Here is a 16,724-nt window from a genome sequence, read left to right on the forward strand (position 1 = left end):
GGGGGGGGAGGGCGTGTTGGAGAGAAGTGTCACATCTTGTTCATTCCCAACCCTTCTCCTCCACCCCTTCCCAGAGAACTTGCTGGCGCCTGTGAAGGGGGTGCTGTTAGGCACCTCCAGCCCTGGATGATTGCTGGAGTAACTACCAACGCCTCTCACTGAAACATCATGAAGTTGCTTGGAAAGCCTAGGAACCGGACAGCTGCCATCCTGCCTCTGTGCTTGCTCTTTTTGAAGATCCTGCAACCAGGGCACAGCCACCTTTACAACAACCGCTACGCTGGGTAAGTGGGGGACCTTTTCAGAACGTCTCGGCTTTTATTTGAAGGAAGGGACTGGCTTGCTCCTGAATGTGTCTCCCCTTTTCTGCTCTGTGGTCTCGGCGTGACGCTGCACACGCTCCTGGTCAGTTGAATGAAATTGACACACGGTCCTGCTCCGCTTCTCGGACGTGGCTCACAGGGATATGCAGTGGGTGCACATCTGCCTGTGTCGACGTTTTAGATGGATGGTGTGTCAACCTCAGCTGTGGATCGGATGTTGAATGGCAGGCTCTCTCTGGAGTTGTTGTGGGCAGTCTTTGCAGCATTCCTTTGCCTTGGTAGATGAGCAGCTTCAAGGATTCTGTTGTACCGTGCAGATGATATGAAAGAACTGCAACGTAGCTCTGTGTAAACTTTACTGAAGTGACCTGAAAACCAAATCTCTTTTTGAATTATAATGCATGAGCAGTGGGCTGGAATCCACCAATGATTAATTTCAGGGCGGGTGTGTGTGTGTGTGTGTGTGTGTGTGTGTGTGTGTGTGTGTGTGAGATTAAAGTGCTTGTTAGTCTGTCGAATAGTTGTTAGAAAGGTTTTTCAGACCTGAGAAATACTGATGATTCAACTCAAAATAAACAAAATGCAAGTAACCAACGCTAAAATCGTAAGTTTCTTTCCAAAGGAGAAACACAGAAGGGAAAAGAGAATGCCTTCTCTCCCCTCGGTTAGTTAGCATGCGCTGTGAGTGCCTTTCATGGGACACTCGGGCCGAGTATGAGGCTTGTGCTACTAGCACACTGAAGGCTTGCTCAGGTCTACACAGCTTGTAGTCTGGGAGGAGTTGCAGGGGGTCACTCTGTGAAGCTGGAAATGATGGCCTGCTTGCATTGTAGACCTGGAAAAACCTTAACCATTTCCTCTGATTCAATCTCTCCTTTTAATGAAGGACAGCCAGGATTTTCAGTCTTTTTAAATAGTCTACTATTATCCAATCATTACCAGTGGAGGGACATTTTCATATTGATTGGAATTATGACCAAGATACGTTCAGTGCCTTAAAATAAAGTTGTTCTTTCTAAAAATAGGGTAGAGACCATTGGTGTGACCCGCTGCTTTCTCTTTTAAAGAATAGAGGTACTGTCCGTAGGACTTCCTTAGAGGCTCAGCCTCCAGAGCAACATGGAAGAGCATTTGGTCAGTCTTAGGGGATGCTCAACAGAGGCGGAGGTGATGCCACAAGCAGGGGCAATAGATGGTGGTGTGATGCTAAATTTTCTCACCCTGGCGTTCCCAGGAGCACCAGGAGGAGGTGGCTATGTGAAGGCTGCCGTTTGGCCTCAGTCACACAGGGGATGGGCTTTACAGTCAGATGTCTTGCCACCCCCTGGAGATCTCCGTCGGGAAGCCGGTGTTTAGTGGCTGCTGACACTGGTTAAGGTTGTGGAAGGCTTTGTTCTCATTCTCCTCCCGGATGTCAGGTTCCATGATCAACATGCATTCACAGATTGACATGCTTCCCAGTGACATAAGACCTCACTCCGCCATCCAGCTGCTGCTCAGTCCATAATTATTTCTGTGTGGGGTGCTCCTTGATTATAAGTTGCCAGGACTGCTTCAGCTGAGCAGGTGTGAGCCACTTCCTAAGGCACCACTTAACAGATGAAATGAGTCCAACAGATACCTTTGTTCCTACAGAATTTACAGCCACTGGAACCTCTCTAGGGAGCTTTGGTGGCACAGTAGGTAAAGTGCTCAATTGCTAGCCAGAAGGTTAGTGGTTCAAACCAACCAGCCACTCAATGACCAAAAGATGTTGGAGACGGCTTCCCTGAAGATTTGTAATCTTGGAAACTCTATGTGCACTTTTATTTGGTCATCTTATAGGGTTGCTGTGAGCCTGAAAGGATTAGGATGGATTTGGATGGGACTTCTTTGGATGGGACTTACATTACCTCACCTTCTCTATTGTGCACCAAAAGTAATAATTGCCATTTTCTCATTGACTGCTGCATAATAAGTTAGTTTCAAAGGTATAAATGATCAGATGTCTGAAAGTCAGAAGAAGAAAGGAGGGGAAAATGAAGAAGCAATGACAAGCTGGCGAGGGGAGTATTGCTTGTGTGACACGGTGAGAGCATGGAACTCCTTTAAAGTCAGCCCTGCTGTTCTGAGCGCACTCATCAAAACTGGAGAATTCTAATTTATCTCCATCAGATATGCACCCCCTCTCTCCTAGGAACACAGAAGTGCTGCTCAGGTCTGGGAGTACTTGGCTCTATTTACTCAGGAACTACTTCCTTTAAGTCTAGCTTTCCAACCAGCCAAAATCTTGTGGGAAGACATATTTGTATATTATTCAGCTGTTTGTTTCACTGATTTTGCCCCTCTAAATTTATCATTCGAAACCCCCTCGTTTTTATGCCTTAAGTAATTCGTTCTGTTTTGTTGTTCTCAATGATGGAGCAGACCCAGTTCTGACAATTTTATGAAAGCATTTTTGTATGCCTTAGTGCCATCTAATACTACAGGACCGTCATTTGCAAAACATTGAGCCTAAACCCTCAGCAACTAACCTGATTCCTGAAAATTGCTAATGAGCCTTAATCTTCTTTATATATAATAGTTATATTAAAATGATATAATAGCTCTTCTAACAATTGTATAGTAGGTGTTTAGAAAATGTCAAATATGCAAAGTATCCGCTACTAAAAATAAGATGGTCAAATCTAGAACAAGTGCATGCATAGAAATGAAAATTTACCAGCGGTGACCAGAGGTGAGCGGAAGGGGACAGAGGAGCTTTATCACTTAAGGAGTACAGACTTTCTGTTAATGGTGGTGGGGAAATTCAGAAACGGATCATGACAATAGTTGCCCATGGTTAACATGACTAATGTCAATGAATATCGTTTGAATGACAAAAGTTTGCTTTATATATTTTACCACGATAAAAACACATCTGGGGGAAAATTGTATAGAACCTATAAGGAAAATGTGATGGCAAAAGCTGGTACCTATCTGGACGGTTTTATTAAATTACCCATGCAGACTGAAAACCAAACTCAATGCCATTAGTCAATTCCAACTCACAGGACAGCGAGAGCTACACCCTTGGGTTTCCACGACTGTAAATCTTCCCGGGAACAGATAGTTTCATGTTTGTCCCGCTAAGTGGCTGATGGGTTTGACTTACTGGCCTTGCCAATAGCAACGCAACATGTAACCTGCAGTACTACCAGACCTCCTTACACATATACAAAGAGGGTTTTAAAATCCACAGAAAATAAAGTAAGTACAGTGTGGAACACAACTGGACTTGAAGTGTCATTTGTTGTTACTCTACTGTTGGAAGTCTTTAGAGGTTATAAATGGAAGTAAAAACTTTCAATGATTGAGGGTCCTACACACGTAAGCATCAGCCTGTGTTTTCTCCATTTGCCTTATCTCCTTGTATTCTTGCAAGAAGACTGTCTTATTTATTATACTGTGATATTTGAGGACAAAGAATAATATCTGCTGGCATGAAATTATAATTATATGACAATAATAATTTCGGTGATGGAAAAAAGAGATCTAAGACCGTGTAGCCAGAAAATCTAAGAGGGCCATAGCATTTAAAGGGTTATGGTTTATTATACTTAAGAACTGAAGGAACTGAAGGAAGAAGTTCAAGCTTAACAGAAAGCATTAGCCAAAAACAAGTTGCCAGGAATTGATGGTACGCATTAATATCTTTCCACAAACTGGCAGAGCATGGGAAGCATTCATTTGCCATTGTCAAGAAATTTGGAAGACAGTTACCTGTACAACTGACTGGATGAGGTCCATAATTCTGCTCATCCCAAAGAAAGGTGACTCAACAGAATATGGAAATCATCAAACAACACAATTAATGTCACGCGAAAGTGAAAGTTGGCTGAGGATAATTCAACTACAGTTGCACTAAAACAACATGCAGCTGTCAGAAATTCAAGCCAAATTTAGAAGCGGATGTGGCATGAGGAATATCACTGCTCACGTCAGATAGAGCTTGGCCGAAAGCAGAGATTACTAGAAAGATGGTTACATGTGTTATATTGACTGTGCAAAGGCATTTGACTGTGGATAGTAACAAATTATAAATAGCATTACAAAGAATGAGAATTCCAGAAGATGTAAGTATGCTCATGCAAAACCGATTCGTGGACCAAGAGATAGTTACTCTGACAAGAAGATGCTCAATGGTTTAAAATCAGAAAAAGGTTTGCATCAGGATTATATCCATCCATCATACTTCTCTAATCTATTTGATGAGCAAGTAACTCCAGAAGACAGACTACATAAAGAAGAAGGTGGCATCGGGAATGGAGAAGGCTTAGTGACAACCTGCCGTGTACGGAGGACACAACCTTGCTTGGTGAAAGGGAAGAGGATGTGACGCACTTACTTATGACGATCAGAGACTGAAACCTTCAGTACGGATTACACTCAATGTAAGGAAAACCCAAATCCTCACAACAGAATCAAAAGGCATCCTGATAGAGAAAAGATTGAAGTTGTTGGGTTCTTCATTTTGCCTGGATCCACCATTATGCTCGTGGCAGCAGCATTGAAAAATCCATGTATTGTGTTGGGCAAATCTCCTGCACAAACCCTCTTTAAATTGTTGAGCAGCAAGGGTCTCACGATGAAGATTAAGATGTGCCTGACTCAAGCCTTGGTATTTTCATTCGCTTCATATGCATCGAAAGTTGGACAATATAGATGGAACACCACGGGCGAATTAATGCATTTAAATTAGGTGTTGGCAATGAATATTGAAAGTACCATAGTACTTGTGATCAGAAGAACAAATAAATTTGTCTTGGAAGAAGTTCCACCAAAATGCTACTTAGGAGCAAGGATGGGGTTTCTTCATCTCACAGGTTTTAGACGTGTCTAAATCTCCTGATTTAGACAAATCAGGAGAGACCAGCCCCTGGAAAAGTACATCATGTTTGGTAATGTAGAGGGTCGGTGAAAAAGAGGAAGCCCCTCAATTATATGGATTGACACAGTGGTCACAACAATGAGTTCAAACATAACAATTGTGATGATGGCCCAGAGGCAGGCAGTGTTTCATGCTGCTACATTTAGAGTTGTTACGAGTCAATGAGTTAGCAGTGAGGATTAAGTGTAATAGCATTGTCCATAGCACATGTTAAGCCCTTAACCAAACTCCAACCTTACAGTCATCAAGTTGATTCTGTCACTCATAGTGGCCCTTATAGGACAGAGCAGAACTAATTCCCCTTTGGGTTTCCAATGCTGTAAATCTTTCCTGGAGTAGAAAGCCTGATCATTCTCCAACACAGTGAATGATAGATTCAAACTGCTGACCTTATAGTTCACCACACAAAATGTAATTCACTATACCACCAAAACTCCCTAAGCAACTAACAGGGACTGGTGGCAGAGTGGGCCAGGAGTTGCACTCTAGCTGCAAGGGCAGCAGTTTGAAACTGCCAGCTGCATTTTGAGAAAAAGATGAGGCTTTCAGCTCTCTTAGAGTTACAGTCTCAGAAACGCACAGAGGCACTTTTACTCTGTCTGATAGGGACACTGTGAGTCAGAATCCACTAGATGGCCCTGATTTTTGAAAATAGATAAATACATATCAATATGTAATATAAATAAATCTCTATTAGCAGATAGATGATTCCCTCCAAACCGCAGAAATGTTAGGTATCCCCATTTTCCAGATAAACTAACTGAGGTAACCCATTCAGAGGAAACGAGCCCTCACACAGAGTAAAGGGCACAGAATGGATTCCAATCCAGTCTGTCCGACCCCACATTCTATTAAAGCAAAGAATAGCTTTAAAGGAAAATTGAAGATTAATCTTGGGTTGGGACTTGATTTCAGGGCAATAAATGATAGGAGTAGATACTATCTATAAAGATAACACTGAAAAGTGAATCTTGGTCATCTTCCTGAAGGGATGATGAGTCACTGATAGAAATTCATTATTACAAAATCAGCCATGATCTACAAAGAATAGAAAATGGATGGTGAAGGAACATTTGAATTTACATAAGATACAAAAAGTAGAGAGTGGCTGTGGTTGTGTTCATTCATTCATTCAAAAAGTGTTATTTGAATGATCCGTATGTGTGCTGAACAATAGAATCAATGTCAACTGCAAAGAAAATAGGTCTACACATAAAATACAACGTAAAGGCGCTGAACAGTGTCGAAACAGACTATGATTAGGATTTTTTCCTTTCTCATGATTGCCATCAAGTTGATTTTTACCCACAGCGGCCTTAAAGGGCAGAGCAGAACTGGCTCTTTGCGTTTCTGAGACTAAATCTTTATTGAAATGCGTAGCCTCATCTTTCTCCCTCGCCGAGTCTGGTGAGACCACTTCCCCGGGCCTCACTGAGTCCGTCTGACTCACGGCGACTCACGGTCAAACAAAACCGAACACAGCCTGGTACAGTGCCATCCTCACAAGAGTTGCTATGGAGAGTCCACCATTGCAGCCCCGTGTCAGTCCATCTTGTCAAGGACCTTTTGGTTTTGCTGGCCCTCTGCTTCACCCAGCACGATGTCCTTCCCGGGGTGGTCTCCCTGATGCCATGTCCACAGTCCCTGAGGCGAAGTCTCTCACACCCTTGCTTCTGAGGAGAGTTTTGGCTGTCTGAAGGGTTGTAACATAAAAAGCCTGTGGCCGTCCAATCAGCGCTCCTGCAAGACCTCCCTGGATGTAGGAGCAAGATTGCTTCATAGCGTTTTAGCGGCACATTTGCCCTAGCCCATCTCCAGGGTGGACGCAAAGCCCCAACCTTTCAGTGAGCAGCTGAAGATGTGAGCCATTGGTACCACCTACGAACTTGGTGAAGATGGGTGGAAGAACTCACTATCTCCAGAAAGAGAGAGAGCAATTCCTTCTGTGCCCTCACGGACGTTCCTGTCTGGTCCTCCCGTAGGGCTGGGAACGCGCAGACTCCTGGCCTCTGAGGATGGGTCTTAGGAGGTAAACCCATAGTTCATGATCCCTACAGCTCCTTCTTCCTCATCCTAGCCCAGCATAGAGTGAAGATAGCCCATGCTTTTATTTCCCAGACAGGCTGCTCCAGTGACTCAGCCTTCCCTCCTGGGACCACAGGGAGGCCGGAACGTGCAGAGCTGATTCTCAGCATTTGCTCCAGTGCAGTCCACATCCAGCTGGTATGCTCTGAGTAGTCAGGGTCTAAGTTTGCCGTCCGCCGCCCCACTCCCCCCCCCACCCATTATTTGCCCGTAAATTCACTAGTCTGATGCGGAAACAGGATATGGGGATTCTACACCGGAAAGTAGACTTGAAGGAAGGGAGTTGTTGTTGTTGTGAAATCCTGTAAGCAAAGAGGCTCCAACTTGGAATGTGTCACATTGACAGGGAGAGGACTTCAAGAACAACGTGACCAGGTAGAGCAGAGTCAGCTTCCGTGACGTCACACTTTGTTTCCTACCTGGCCTCTGGCTGGTCCTACTTTGTCTCTTAACAGCAGTTTTCAATTATTCCATCTCCTTTCATGGCCTGAATCTTAAGGCATGGACAAGCTGGACTTGTGAATCTGAGAATGACCGCCTATGTTGCAAGTTAGAGTCCCTGTAAGCTGGGATAGCCACCCATTCTCTGTTTCCCAAGACGGGCCTGATTTCCTGGACTGTCCCCAGTTACACCTGCTCTGCGGTAAGTTGATCCCAAGAAGGGTCTTGGCTACCACTGTAAATTGTGAGTTTGGCCTCCTTTTTCTTGTTTGCTTCCTTAATAAGCTTTTACTCCACATCTTCAACTATCCCCTTAGTCCATTCCTAAAGACTGCATTTATCTCTAGTTCCTCCCATTCCTTTAAGGCTATCCCGTCTCTCCTTTTGTCTCCGTTGTGACTGCCAGCCACGTCCAGGAATTCTCTACCTCTGCCTGGGTTAATATGAATTCTCCAAACGAATCTGGTCCGAATCTGAGCTTACTTAAGTAAGACATGTATCATGTTATTCTCTGGCTTAAGCACCTACTTTAACTCCTTCTTGACAAAATGCATCAAATCTAGAATTCTCCTTGGATTCCAGAATCAGCCTTTGCCTTCTAGTTCAATCTTCTCGGCTCTAAGAGGTCTGTCGAATGAGGGCGAGAGGCACACTTACAGCACTCAGGTCTTTTGACAAAATACACAGCTCCCACTCATAATAAGATAGCTCAAGCAAGAAGGGGCCATCACGGCTCACAAATGACAGGAATACTATGTGTCTATATTCTTCTGGACATTAGTAGCTATGGAGGAGATAGGATGGATTCTGATTGGTTTTGAATCATTTTGCACTGGTTGTCCTGCTAGAAGGACCTTTCTCGTCCTTGTCTCTTGGAATAGTTTTCATTTTCCTTATGCACCAGCTCAGAGCACAACCCTTAAGTGCCAAGTGTTTCCCAGCTGATTGTACCAAAGGCCTTCCTACTCTCAACGTATTCTGGTGTTGGGACGGTTCGGTTTTGTGTGGTAAGCAGGACAATGCTGCGACCCTCTACCTCCCTGACCACTCGCTGATGGATAGTCCAGGAGGATCAGCATATCCTTTACCTTTCAAAGATTTCTGGGTTATGTTCTCCTTGGAGCCCAATTGGATAATGCATTCTTTGTTTTCCCCAGCCAGTATACTTTCTGGATAATTCCATTAAGCAGACTAACTTCCACTCCTTGAAAGAGGGGTTGAAGATATGAATGGCTCAACAATTCACAGCCATTATTGAGTAGGTTTCTCTGCTTTGGTAAATGGAATTACTGAATAGAAAAGGAGAATTCCCTTTTGAAGTCTTTCTCCTGATCAGTCAGTAGCTAACTGGTTTATGGTATTACAAGAAGGTGACCAGACATCCTGCTTTCGGGGGGACAGTCCCGATTTTTAACAATTTGTCCCGCATCCCACGGCATTGGCAGGAGAACAGGAAGGGAATATACGGTTTTGGCTGCCATGTGGCTATTTCGCCAGGATATGAGTTTTATATTGTTTTTGTTAATTTTATATTGTTACACTTTAATAATAACAAATAATTGTTGAGAACTGATTATTGAGAACTGCTTATCAAAGTTTGCATTGCTGATCAGTTGTTAGAATTCGGCCACCATTGTTTGGACTTAATGAACACTGGCATTTTTTGGCATTGGCAACGACAAAAACATTTTGTAACTGTCTCTCAGATGATATACATCGTACTGCATGCTAGTGCTAGTTAAACAAGTGATGTCAACACATCAGCTATTCAGATAATTTAGGTAAGCAATTTATTTCATAAATACATAAATTTTCTTGAATTTAGCAGACAGTACTCATATTATTTATATTTTATAGTGGCGGCAAAAAGTCTAGAGCCGGCCTTGAAAGTGACAGTTATGACTTACATTACGGCAAATTCAGAGAAAAAAATAATACAAGTTAGTATTGTTATTATTTAGAGAGAAATATAGAATTAAAATAATTTTTAAGGTAGAGCTACTTCATAACAATCAAATTAATTTAATTTATAAACTAACAATAAAATATGTTCACGTAATTATGTACAATACTATTTTTGCATTCTATGAAAATTTTTGTTGCTCCATATAGACCAAAGTTTTAATCAAGAACCCCACCCCCAGTCAATGGTGTCCTGCTTTACGAATGTTAAAATCTGGTCACCTTATATTACAACCATAAAGTAAAAGCCTCCTCATGTATCTCTAGAAGGAGCCCTGACGGGAGCATTGGGTAAGCTCACCACGACTAAACAGAGTTCAGTGGCTTGCATCTACCAGCCGTTCCTCAGGACGCCATTGGGGCCCTCTGCTTCCCTGGTGATTTGTTGTTGTTAAGTGCCCTTGAGTCACTTCCGACTCATCAGATCGGGTGTACCACAGGAGGAAGCATCGCCCTCTCCTTTGTCATCCTCATCCTCACCGTTGTTCCCGTGTTTCAGCCCATGGTTCAAGTGTCTGTGTCAATCCATTGTGTTAAGGGTCTTCCTCTTTTTGCTGGCCAAACATGGGGTTCTTCTCCAGGGACTGATCCATCTTCAGAACATGGCCAAAGAAACGGGTACTGATTCTTGCCACCTTTTCTTCTAAGGTACTTTCTGGATGTACTTCATCCAAGACAGAAATGTTTGGTCTTCTGGCAGTCGATAGTATATTTAATATTTAATATATCTAACTTACCAGCTCCTTAATTCAAAGGTATCAATTCTTCTCCAGTCTTCCATATACATCGTGCAACTTTTGCACGCATTTAAGACGCTTGAAAATGCCTGTGTTTGTAGTACAGGCACTGTAGTTGGTACCTTTGGTCTTAAGCACTTCAAAGGGGAATTCTGCAGCAGATTTTTCCAATGCAATATGTTTATTATTTTTTGCTTTAATTTGATTTCTTAACCACTACTTCCATAAATGTTGACTGTGTATCCAAGTAAAATGAAATGCTTGGCAAATTCGGTCTTTTCTCCATTTATCATGTTTTGCTTATTGAAACAGTAATGAGAATTATCTTCCCTTGATGCTAAGGTGGCTGTCGTCTTTGATTTTAAGATGCAAGTGCTTTGTGTCTTCTTCTCTTTAGCAAGCAAGGTTTAATCACCTGCATATTATAGGTTGCTAATGAGCCTTTCTCCAATCCATTTTTCAGCATAGTCCTGCTTTTCAGAATTTTTACTCAGCACACAAATTGAATGAAGTTGGTGAAAGGATGCAACTTCCTGATTTCAGACCTCACAATATCCCTTTGTCCTGTTCAAACAACTGCCTTTTGGTCTATGGACAATTTCCCCATGATTGATAGTTCTGGAATTCTCATTCTTTGAAATGTTTTCCATAGTTTATTATGACCCACATAGCTGAATGCCTTTGCATAGCCAATAAAATACAGCAAGTAAACAACATTCTGGTACTTTCTGCTCTCAGCCAAGACTCATCTGATATCAGCAATTAACTCCTTCATTCCACATCCTCTTCTCAATCTGGCTTGGATTTCTGGTAGTTCCTTATCCGTGTACTGCAGAAACCATATTCTAATTTTTTTTGAGAATTTTACTTTCGTGTGATGTTCATACTGTTTGATAATTTACACATTCTGTTGATCACCTTTCTTTGGAATGAGCACATAAATAAGGGTCTCTTCCAGTTGGCTGGCTAGGTAACTGTCTTCCAAATTTCTTGCCATAGACAAATGAGTGCTTTCACTCTTGGAGCCACCCCACGGAGGGTTTCCCTCATTTTCCCTGACCCTCTACTTTACCAAATGTGGTGACTTTTTCTAGTTATTGGCCCAAAGATACTGCAAAATAGCTAGCAGTCTGTCATTAGTCACACTGACATCCAAGGATCACTAGTTCATTCTCTCTTCTCTTCAATTTTCCTGAAAAAACAAATGTCTCGCATTTTACTCTTCATACTGACTACAGTATGTGTTTTATTGTATTGCAAATGGTATTTTTTAAATGTGGAGTATTAGAATGAGAGAGGACAAAGAAAGAAAATCGTAGCCTGGGTCCTTGATTTGACTCATTCGGAAACACTGCTCCAGACAGGTGAAGGCGCTTGTGAAGCTCCGACCCAGAGCAGTGGAGCCCACAGCGTTCCTTACAGTTGACAACGCCGTCTTTGCTCCAACCAGAAAGTCGGTCACCATTGACGACTCCCTAGAGTGGAGGATAGAAGAAAGAGATTTGGCAAGGCTGAGAAGTGCTTAATGAGGGAGAATTTAATTTAATTTCTATAAATATTTGTAAGATCTCTGGCCCCATGCAAGGCTGGGGACTCAAGATGAAAGAGCGGGCTGTGTGCATAGCATAATGAGTAACTCGGGCAAATAAACAATTCTAACCCTGCGATCAGTGTGCCCACACAGAGACCCACTGGTGCCTGGGAGCAGAGAGGAGGGTCCCTTAATCCAGACTGAAGGGTAGAGAGAAGGTGAAGGAAAGGTCCTTGGACGTGAGCTGAGTCTTCAATGACACAGAAAAAACTTTTATTAGATACGTTTGCAAGGTATTCTGTATTTTTCTTTCAAATAACAAGTCCATAAATCAAATGGCCTTAATCTCAGTCACCAAGGAAAAATAGAAATTAGGTTTCTCATACACAGGGAATAAGTCATGTGTGCAAGTCCTATGTGAGGGGATTCAGTCAAATTTGGAAAATCTGAGCAATGAAGGATGGCGAAAACTAAAGGGTTTTCTGGTGATGAGGGCAAAGAAAGGCGAGCTAAGACTGCACAAAGGTGGCTGTTGGGTGCCGTTCGTTCCATCTCATCGGAACCCTCTGTCCAGAAGGAAATGCTGTCTGGTTCTGCACCATCCTCACAATTGCCCTTACGTTTGAGCCCATTATTGCAGTCACTGTGTGCATCCATCTCGCAGCGAGCCTTCCTCTTTTTTCTGCTACTCCTCTACTTTACCAAGCATGATAGCCTTCCAGAGACAAAATCTCTTCTAATAACATCCAAAGTATGCGAGATAAAAATCTCATTCTGGCTGCACTTCTTTCAAAACAGATGCTTGTTCTTTTAGCACCCCATGGTGCTCTTAGTATTCCTCACCAGCATCTTGATTGAAGTGCATCACTTCTTCTTGGGTCTTCCTTATCCAATAGCCAACTTTCACATGCATAGAGGGTGATTGAAGATACTATAGCTTGGGGTAGGCTCACCTTAATCCTCAAAGTAACAAAGAGGTAGACAAGGTAATGTTGACCCCTGTATCCCATACCACAGAGTTTTGATTTCTCTGAGAGGTGATCGAGGGATAATAAAGAAGTTTAAGCAGATTAGATTATTTGAATTTTTAAAAGACAGGTCTTTCTGTGGTCATGGAGGAAGGATTACTGCAGATAAGAAGTCTTTGGGGGCTTTTATCAATCAAGGTCAAATATAATAATTCCTAGATTATGGTAGTAATAACACATGAAGAGAATAGATTAAAGAAATATTCAGGAGATAGAATTTTCACAGCAAGTTAACAAAATGGGAGAGAGGACAGAGCAGGGGAGTAGTGATCCTTCGGGCAGGGTAGCTGCAGGGAAGAAAAGAAAAGGCTTTTCTCAGATGTGTAGTTGGGCTGCCTATAAAACACGACTCAAACGGATAGATCTAGCTGAAGCCCAAAAGAGAGACTTGGACAGAGAAAGAGATTTCTGAATCTGGGGCATAAACAGAATTCCTTGGAATGGTCAGTGCGGGATAGAGCACCAAGGACGATCTCATTATAGGAGAAAAGAGCCCCGAACGGAATTAGTCGGAAGGCCTAGAAAGAGAAACTAGACTGTCAGTTAAAGGGAAATCAGCATTTCAAGGAGAAAGTCAGCGATATCACATACTTCAAAGTGGTATCTTATTAGTTTTGATGCTAAGAAAATTGTCTGTGGTATTGTCTAAGATGCTTTTGGTGGAGTGGTGGGGTGAAAAACGGAGCACTGAACAGGACAAAGGAATGGAAACGAAAAAATTACTAGTGAATGGAAACCATGGTTTCAAGAAGTTGGTCCCCGAAGGGAAGGTGGTAGTGGAGCGGTAATAACTACACTTGAAGGAGTTCTGCTATATGCCTGTACTTCTTAAAATAACAAAATATATAGCTATATGATAGGCCTTATTGAAGAGGATGAAATAGTGTAAATAAAGAAGAGTCCGAGAAAGTGATCCAGTTGGATCTCTGAGGAGATAGAAAGCTGAAAGGCCTTTCTTTCTCTGTCAAGTTGGGGGTGAGGCCGGCCCCTGAAGAGAAAGTTAGTGTGGGACTTGCAAAAAGGCCAGTTGATCAAAGGAGGACACGAGTGATGCAGACAGTTAAGTTTTCCTCTGTGAACCCAAATGTTGGTAATTTGAACTCACAGGGAATTAGGAAGAAACGTACAATGATCTACTTCTAAGTTGTCACAGCCCTCTTTGCAAGGCTGGGGCTGCCATGAGTTGGAATTACTTGATTATAACTGATTTGGTATTTTTTTAGTTTTTTTAATGTACATATAAAAGATACTTGAGAGAAATTACCTGGGACCATTAAAAGGATCAACAAGTACCCCTAAGGATATGTAGAACATGATAAGTCTGAATGGGAACTTTGGAACCCAGTTTCATGATTGTCTTCAGGGTTATTCCATGCTGCTTGGTGTTCCCTAGGCATACCAAAATCTTGTATCACACTCCATAAAAAGGTGGATACATATATATATATGTTTATGGAAACCATAGGATTCAAAACCAAGCCAAGCAAGACTGGAATCCTCAACTCCCACCCAATGTGGTCTACTCCTTTCTCTGTTCTGTGCTTGGGAGTCCTCTATACACTGTATCAGGTCCCCTTTCCTACCAGGCAATTGGAGGGCAGGAGGAGAAGAAGGTTGTTGGGATAGTTCTTCCCAGTCCATGTTTCCTGGTCCAGGACCATAATTCTTACAGTGGCTACCAGTCCGCAGAACAACAAATTCCTCTGCACAGTCCCTGCTCCCAGACCAGTTCCCATTGGACTAATATGGCCCTGAAATTGCTCTGGTCCAGGTCCAAGTGCCCTTACCTGACCCACCCTTCTGCAAATAGCTCCTTTATTAAAGTCTCTTCAGTCGCATTATCTCCACAGAATTCTCTCTCTACTGGGACTTTGATACAGAAACCAAGCTGGCACTGAAAGCAGAAAGGAAAGATGTTTAGCTCTGGAGGTCTACGTGAGACCAGTTTCTGCAGCTCTGGGATGAAAGGGAAGAGGGTAAAATGGTAATACCAACAGCAGGAGAGGGGAGGAAGAGTCGGCATTTCTCTAGCATCGAATGAAACAATACAGTGCCTTATAAATTAGCTACAAGGCAGTGGGTAGATTATTATGTCAAATATAAACTAGAAGGTCGATAGCTATGTCAAATTTTAGTTGGAAATGCTGTCATGTAAACACAACCTGTTATACGATGAGCTGCTTTCCATCCCCTTCTGTCTTCCTGGTGAATTAAAGTAAAATTTATCCATAAAAATATGAGGAGACTTCAAAGAGTTCAGGCAAAAATGAAATAGAAAGACAGTGGAATTTTCATGAACTTTCTGAAGCCTTCTCTAATCTTAGTTCCCCTTGAACCAAATGAGCAGCCCTCCCTTATCTCCTCCTCTTACCGGTTACCTCTCTTCGAGTTCTCCGACTTCCATTCCTCCCATAGTCCATGAACACTTACTAATGGTCTCGTACTGACCATCATTAGTTATCCTCAGATAGAATTAAGAATCTTCAAAGTAGCCAGACCAGGCATCTTTCCAAGATAACAGTGTTGTCCCTGTCTCACAGGGGCCATATTTTAATCTGACAACATAAGCTGAAGAAACTAAAATATGAACAAGTATTCAAAATGTGAAAATGTAAGCCTATTAGGTGAACACCCTCTTCCTCCTCTTTTCCTCTGTTTTCTGGACACACACACACTTTCTATAGCATTTCAATCTTATAGTTCCTCCTGCTGGAAGCTGCCACTTTCACAGCGTCACACATTTTTATCCCTAGATGAGAACTCTGATCCAGTTTTACGCTTACAGAAACCATAACTAGTTGCATGTGTGACCTCATTTGCTGTACTTTTATTTCCCCATCTACCCTTCACTATGTCCTTATCTTACCAGATGCATTCATGAGTCACCTACGTCCCTTGTTCTGATTTCACGACTGCGATGAGGAGACAAGATTTGTAATAAGACATGGCTGCTGTGCTATCATATTATATCAATCACATTTCCTTGGAATTTGTATGAGGTGTGTATGACGATGCAATAACCAGATACTTGGCATACAAATCACTAAACACATTGGAGGCTGGAGGCATTTGGGACAAACATCTGCAGTAAGATGCTTAGAGTAGTTAGGAAATTGCCGCAGGGTGGTGGTGGTGGTGGAATCTAATCTCTTGGCAGAAAAGGAGAACAGAGTTGTAGGAGTGTGGTTCTCCCTAAGGGACTTCAGAGTTCTGTGTGGATGCAAAGTAAAAAGACCTCATATGACCATTAGGAAATCATGCTAATGAAATAGTTAATGGGAAAAACACTTCCATAATTTTTGAAGAAATACAGTTTGCCTTCTTTTTCTCTGAAGATCACTCCAGCTTTTTCTTCCACATTTTCCATAGAAGCTTAGTTTTCTCCTCCATCCAGAGTTCACTAATCCCACCAATCAGCTGTGGGTACTCCCTTCCCAAAGATCCCACAGCCCCTCTCTACCTGAGATTTCTAACAATGACTGAATCGCGTTGCTAGTGACCATCCAGTTGGCTCTAACTCATGATGGCCTTTTGCAGAACTAACTGACCAAAACATGAGTGGGGCCTATGTCTCCAGGATGGTTGGTAAATTTGAATGTATTTCGAAACTCAGAGTTGTTTGTGGGGGTCCCAGCTTTCCTTTTAGTTTATAAGCAAGTTAGGCTCCTTTTAGCTTATTAGCAAGTTATCAGCACTTTATTGTATTCT

The 16,724-nt window shown here is 42.4% G+C and overlaps 1 protein-coding gene across 1 annotated transcript in view; it reads left to right on the forward strand.

The window, feature by feature from the left end:
• Positions 1-164: 164 nt before the first annotated feature.
• The window catches only part of CPA6 (carboxypeptidase A6), a 380,767-nt gene continuing 364,207 nt past the window's right edge, over positions 165-16,724 (forward strand). Inside the window, exon 1 of the mRNA XM_004697528.2 lies at positions 165-284. Coding sequence (XP_004697585.1) covers positions 169-284 — 116 coding nt within the window. The 5' untranslated portion in view covers positions 165-168. The remainder of the gene's footprint in view (positions 285-16,724) is intronic.

The sequence above is a fragment of the Echinops telfairi genome, unplaced genomic scaffold (assembly GCF_000313985.2).
Source record: "Echinops telfairi isolate 266 unplaced genomic scaffold, ASM31398v2 ScPeMD7_1;HRSCAF=3_0, whole genome shotgun sequence".
NCBI classification, from domain to species: domain Eukaryota; kingdom Metazoa; phylum Chordata; class Mammalia; order Afrosoricida; family Tenrecidae; genus Echinops; species Echinops telfairi.